Source organism: Palaemon carinicauda, chromosome 19 (assembly GCF_036898095.1).
Source record: "Palaemon carinicauda isolate YSFRI2023 chromosome 19, ASM3689809v2, whole genome shotgun sequence".
Classification (NCBI taxonomy): domain Eukaryota; kingdom Metazoa; phylum Arthropoda; class Malacostraca; order Decapoda; family Palaemonidae; genus Palaemon; species Palaemon carinicauda.
The window spans coordinates 26,606,151-26,613,650 of NC_090743.1; the positions used below are offsets into that span (position 1 = coordinate 26,606,151).

Genomic DNA, 7,500 nt, shown 5'->3' on the forward strand with positions numbered 1-7,500 from the left:
CAACTTCGTCACAGAAGCCAAGGACTGGGCTGGAGAGCTCATCTCGGGCCAGACCACAACCGGCAGAATCCTGGTAAGCTCAAAAATAACAATTGTGAAGGGTCTGATCGACCCTTCCAGCATCCCACAGCGAGAAAATGAGATATGTCTTAATCACCTTTTTTTTTTTTCTTTTTGTCCTTCACTAACCTTTCACTTCCAGGTGGCTCTCGGGCTGTGCGCTGGCGCAAAAGTACTACTTCCAGCTATCACTGGCTGACATCCATTTTTCCCCTTCGTTAGAACAGAGCTGGTCGATTATCCTGTTTACTTTTTATCATGTCGCAAAAAGCCTCTTAATTACTGTATTACACTGTCCACAGCTATTGTCTCCCCTTCCCCTGACACCGATCTGAACGATTGGCACTCTGTGAGGGGGGGGGGGGAGTTTAAAACTGAGTTACTGATACAAGGTATAAGCTACATTTTTTTCATTACAAACTTCAAAGTAAAGTAGAAATACGCTGCTTTGTAGTTATTTTAACCTTCACGCATTGTTTGACACGAAATTTATTTTTTTATACACTGAGAACCATCTCTTTTGGGATATATATAGCCATTGAAACTGGGGCAGTGAGAATCATTTATTGCATTGGTGTTTTCAGATATCCCTATTTCTGTGTTTCGGCCAAAAATTCTTGACATTTAAACAACGTACGACCGCTTGCGTGTCACTATTCTCATAGCATTTGGGATCTTGCTCTTACCGAAGACAGCACATTTTTGTCCCCCAAAATAAGAACTGACATTTGACTTCAATTGGATTATGAGCAAAGACGAGGGGTGGGGGGGGGGAGATATGTTGATAATACTGCCTGATGCTGATAACAAAAGAAGGTAAATGACTCGACTGAAGCTTAATAATCCGAAGTGGGGAAAGTAACACCAGGCTTTGTCTATATATGAATGGAATGTAGGTCAGGTCTGTTAGCAGTACCGTTAATAGAACTGTGCTAACCGCTGTACACGCCTATATGCTTAATTAAAGGTGCTTGGACAGAACACCATTACGCATTCCGGTTACACACCCATCTACGCTTATTCTTAGCCTCTCTTTTGTATAGTGGAATGGGCTCTCTGTGTCTTTACGTCCTTCACTCTGTGCTCATCATGTTGCAGGATATCCTCCCTGCGCTCAGATAAACTTGAGGATTATGTCTCCCTAACTCCTAAAAATCGTTACTTGTGTTAACAGGCGTTTGGCGTTCTTAGAGAAATTGATGTGATGTTGAATGCGTAAACCAGTTCAATATGCTAAAGGAATTTCAACTCAATTTGGTACTGCATTTTCTTGTTATATATAAGATTGAGGGTGTTAGTAATATCTGCAATAAACACACACACACACATATATATATATGTACGTATGTATATATATATATATATATATATATATATATATATATATATATATATATATATATATATATATATATATAATGATGCGGCGTTCGGCGTACTTGGTGAATTAGACGTGATGGTGAATGCGTAAATCTAGCTATTATTTTGTAATGCATTTTCTTTTATTTGGTGAAATCTTGAGGATATTAGTAATATTTACAATATTCATTCATCTATCTATCTATATATACGTATATACACATATTTAACATATCTATTTGCCAACTTTTATATATATATATATATATATATATATATATATATATATATATATATATATATATATATATATACACACAATATATATACAATATATATATATATATATATATATATATATATATATATATATATATATATATATACACACAGTATATATATATATATATATATATATATATATATATATATATATATATATATACACACACACACACATATATATATATATATATATATATATATATATATATATATATATATATATATATATATATAAAACCAAAATGGCGATCACTGTCGAAGTATAACAAAAACTTTCCATATTTGCAATTCATCCGGTTATAATTTTGCAACATCAACCTCAAAATTTAATCCGAAGAAAAGAGACAAATATCTTCAGAAAACTACAAAAAAAAAAAGAAAAACTCCATCTATATCACAGTTTCATGACTGACATACGAACTACCTGAAATGTTCTACCTTTTGGGAAGATGTAATTTAACTTTTTCTTGGTAGTCACGTTTCTTACCTTCTGTCTCTCCAAAGCAAACTATTAGTTAGTGATAAGACAGAAATAGCGTTTCCTGCTTCATTAGCACGAATTACCTATGTCCAATGTAAGCTTTTAAAAGCAATCACGCATTCTTCTTTACTCACGTACCAGAAAAGGAGATTGTGTACTCAAGAGAGAAATGCGTCATTATTTACAACAACATAGATATTGAATTTTTTGAAAAGCTAAGATACATTCTAATTTGATTTATAATAAGGGAATGTACGGCAAATATGGATAAATTCTTTCTTAAAAATATAATTGGGATGAATGTTAATCGAATAAATACGAAACTCTTAGTCAATAAAATATCGGAGTAAACACGTTTTTCTTCTTATTATTATTATTATTATTACTAGCCAAGCTACAACCCTAGTTGGAAAAGCAAGATGCTATTAGCCCAAGGCCTCCAACAAGGAAAAATAGCCCAGTGAGGAAAAGAAATAAGGAAATAAATAAATGATGAGAACAAATTTACCAATAAATCATTCTATAAAACAGTAACAACGTCAAAATAGATATGTCATATATAAACTAATAACAACGTCAAAAACAGGTATTTCATATATAAACTATAAAAAGACTCATGTCAGCCTGGTCAACATAAAAACATTTGCTCCAACTTTGAACTTTTGAAGTTCTCCTGATTCAACTACCCGAAGAAACAAAGGAAATTAATAGGATTAAACTATGAAGTTAAAACATTTATGAAACGAATGTGAGTTACAATAACACGGAGATAACACAGGTTATAATCATAAAGGAAAATTATTTTAATCCTGGAGAGAAAACTTTACATTAATGTTCTCCGTTCTCTGGAATACGAAAAATAAATTTTTCATTCGAATAAATCCCGATGAATAGGAAATTCCTCCACGTTCGAGTTAGAAATCTCAATTAATAATTAGGCTTTTGTGATGGTGAAAATAACTATGAAATTGGTCTCTTAAGAGAAAAATCTAGCCAATGTTCTGTCGAAGCTAGAAGAAATATATGAAATTAATCTACTGGTAAGAAAGAAATGGGAATAAATATAAGTAATATATTCTAAGGAGCAAAATAATTACAATTTTAAGTGAAGACTAAATAAATAAAAGAAATTCACCAAATTTAAGAAAATAGAATAAATCACATAAATGTATTCTATAAGCAAAAAAACCATTATTATTGCTATGTAAGCCACAACCTTAGTTGGAAAAGCAGGATGCTATAAGTCCAAGGGGTCTAACAGGGAAAAATAGACTAGTGGGGAACAGAAATAAATAAATTACATGATAAGTAATGAATGTACAGTACAATATCTTAAGATCAGTTACAATGTTAAAATTTATCTGTCATTTATGAACTATCTGACATTAAAAGCTACAGTAGAATAAGAACTAGAAAATAAACTTAAATAACTTTCAAGAAAATAAGAATAAATTGTTCTTCGGAGTAGATATAAAGCTGGAATAAACATGAGAATTATACACAATCAGGAAGAAATAATAAAACATCTTTTACAAGAATAATGAGAATAAACCTGAATGAGATCTAATACAGGAAAAAAACAAACTGAAACTTACGGGTGGAAAAAAAGAACAGATTTCTACATCAATGGAATAAACACAAATTTTCGCGGCATATAACGAAAAAAAACCCTTACCAGACGAAAGAATAAATCATTTGAAACCAGAGATCTTTTCGATGACAGATTTATTTAGAAAATAAAAAAGATATTCAGACACGAAAGGAATGTGATTTTAAGAAAGCTATTTTTCGATCATTATTGAAATCATTCTTTTAGAAATGAAGATCAAATAAGATTAAGAAAAGCTGTGTGTTGAAGTAAGTTTCTTCAAGATAGCTTGATATAAGCTTTAAAGGGGAAACGTGAAATAAGCTTTTAGAGATGTTTACATATCTTTTAGAATGGATGTTTGAAATAAGCTTTAGATAAAATGATTAAAATTCAAGTTAGAAGGGTTACCTGAAGTATGCCTTAGAAAGATAGTTTGAAATAAGCTCTAGAAAGAAAGCTTACAATAAGTTTTCACGAGAAAGCTTGAAATAAGCTCATATATATATATATATATATATATATATATATATATATATATATATATATATATATATATATATATATATATATATATATATATATATATATATATATATATATATATATATATATGGGCATATCAGGATGTTAATCTTTAAAGATGGTTAAAGAATGAAATATCTTTTTTTATCTTATCTGTTTGAAGCTTTAATTTTAAATAACAGCATTTTATAAAATTACTTTTCAGAGCTGAAGTCTAAAATCGTCTTTCAGGAATATATTATAAAAAAAGACTTTACGAGAATTTTAAAGGGAAGTTACTTTCATGTGAAGAATTTTTCACAAATAATTACCGTAATTGAAAAATTTCCAGGTACGAAGAAATTTGGAACAAATGAAAAAAAAAATGAAGTTGGAGAAGAATTTTGAGAAATAAGGATGTTAGAAACGACCTTTAAGAATTGAGGAAGTTAGTAAAGAACCTAATACAAAATAGGGAAGTTTGTAATGATCTTTAGGATAATAGAGAGTGTGATACGACCTTATAGAAATAGGGAAGTATGAAGGGAGAGGTAGACATTCAGAATAAGTAAAGACATTATAAGGCGCAACTATCTTGGAAGAACTTTACGACCAATAAAAGTGGATGAATTAAGTAAAGAAGAAAATACAAAGTAGTTCTCTTACGACATAAGAAACATAAAGAATAATTTCTTATCAAATATACACCCCTATACATACATGTATACATGCACACAACAATAGATGCATATATAGTATATACATGCAATCATACAATGAAAAAATACTGGGTTTGTAATAGCAAGGTCAGAGGTTCGCGTCAGGTCACCCACTCACTAGTCGACCTAGCATGGGTGAAAAAAATGGTTTAAGAGTAAAATACATGTATATATATATATATATATATATATATATATATATATATATATATATATATGTGTGTGTGTGTGTGTGTGTGTTAAAGCGCTAAAGACTTGCTGACAACTAGAGAGCTTTAATTTTTCGATACCAGGTCTTTTACAATGTAGAAATAAGGTTTGCTGAAATAAATATACTTCATATTCTTCTATACAATCATGATGTATATATACACACACAGACACACACGCGCGCACACACACACACACACACACACACACACATATATATATATATATATATATATATATATATATATATATACTTGTCTCTATATAGAGGGAGAAATCTATAACTACAAAACGATTTTAACCAATACAAAAATATGAAATTGTCGTAATCCACAACGAGACACAATTTTGGAATTGCTCTACCATTCAAAGCCATCACATAACACAATACTCCGACAAGCTATGATCAATAATGAATAATTGAATTTACCAATTAGGCCTAAAATAATTGATTTTCCCCTTAAGCCTAAACAGCAAGTCCTGTCTCTAAATGTATAATAATCGAGATCTCAAGTGGGTCCTTGACAATTGGGTTTCATTATGCCCTAATGCAGCTTGCACCTGGTCGTAGAGGTTTGATGATTACTAAATCCTCCATTCTAATAAGGCTTTGGGATTAGAATTAGAATGTAACCTCCCGCTAGATTCATCATATGGGTATGCCCCGATATTTACTTTCTTGTTACATTAAGTATTCTTTTCCTCTATACATTTTCCTTTCACACTGGTGACGGGGTTTATTCTATCTCATATGTCTCATAAGTGCCTCCTGGCTAGTACAGAGGTAACGTCTTCGCCTGGCGTTCGCATGGCAGCAGATCGATCCCAGCCCAGGACCGTGAGTTTAAGGTGTTTACTGAGTAGGCCAATGATGTGGTTGGACACCAAGGGGGGGGGGGGAGGAGTATGTTGCATTTGCCCGGTTGACGTTCTAGTGAGTATCTATTATGATGAAACTGGAACTGGAACCAGACATCTTTAAAAACTAATTTGGAAACATTATTTTTAACTTTTATCAAAAAGATATTTTTCACGTGTCCCTTTCAAGATGTTTTTATGAAAGAAATTTTTAGTTTTTAAACTTTTTGCCCAGACGGGCAGGACTATGATCATTTGCTGAAGATAAATTGTAATATATATTTTTATGACTATCCCAATATATGGAGGATCATAATATATGCTGAGGTCATGTGCAGTCAGATCGTATGTAATTTTGGAAAATATAAATTGGATCTCTATATCCTAATATCTTGATATATTTTCAGTGTATGCATTCTTGGTGAAGAAAACCTTTTCTATATTATTATTATTATTATTATTATTATTATTATTATTATTATTATTATTTACTTACTTGCTAGGCTACAACTCTAGTTGGGAAAGCAGGACGCTATAAGCTCAAGAGCTCCAACAGGGAAAATATTTACTTGCTCATCATATATTTCAATGAATATATTTCAGCTATATATTCTATGTTGTTAAGTTTAGCCACACATTTCTCGCACATCATAAATAACAGCAATTAATTTCCAACTACTCAATATTCTCTGTGGTAAAAGGACCTTGGACATAGTCGTTATTACTAACAATGACTGATATGTTTACCTAATCTGGCGTGGCATCGAACATGAGTATCACTAAATTTTCGTTAGGTACTGAAGCACAAGTGACTATTAAGTGTTTGGATAGTAGACTATTACGATAGTCCCTATTATCCCAAACAAAGGCTGTAACCTAATAAAATTGCTTGGTATTTATAATTGGTCAGTGGCTACTTTCCTCTTGGTAAGGGTAGAAGAGACTCTTGAGCTATGGTAAGCAGCTCTGCTAGGACACTCCAAAATCAAACCATTGTTCTCTGCACCATGGTCTTCCACTGACTTGGGTAAGAGTTCTCTTGCTTGAGGGTACAATCGGGCACACTATTCTATCTAATATCTCTTCCTCTTGTTTTGTTAGAGTTCATAAAGGAAATATTTATTTTAATGTTGTTACTGTTCTAGAAATATTTCATTTTTCCTGGTTTCCTTTCCTTTATGTGCTATTTTCCCAGTTGGGGCCCTTGGGAATGTAGCATCCTGCTTTTCCAACTAGGGTTGTAGCTTTGCAAGTTATTATAATAATAATAATAATAATAATAATAATAATAATAACAATAATAATATCGACCCTTATTGCATGAATAGAAAGCCAGCAGGATGTTTCTAACATCACAAACCACACCTACGTACAACCCATGACTACTACTATTTTCAAACACAACCGAATAGTTGAAGCTCCTTATACAAAGATAG

General features: G+C 31.6%; 1 protein-coding gene across 1 annotated transcript in view; it reads left to right on the top strand.

The window, feature by feature from the left end:
- The window catches only part of slo (calcium-activated potassium channel slo), a 608,128-nt gene that overhangs the window by 370 nt on the left and 600,258 nt on the right, over nucleotides 1-7,500 (top strand). Inside the window, exon 1 of the mRNA XM_068393381.1 lies at nucleotides 1-73. This exon is cut by the window's left edge and continues 370 nt beyond it. Within this exon, the coding sequence (XP_068249482.1) occupies nucleotides 1-73 (73 nt within the window). The remainder of the gene's footprint in view (nucleotides 74-7,500) is intronic.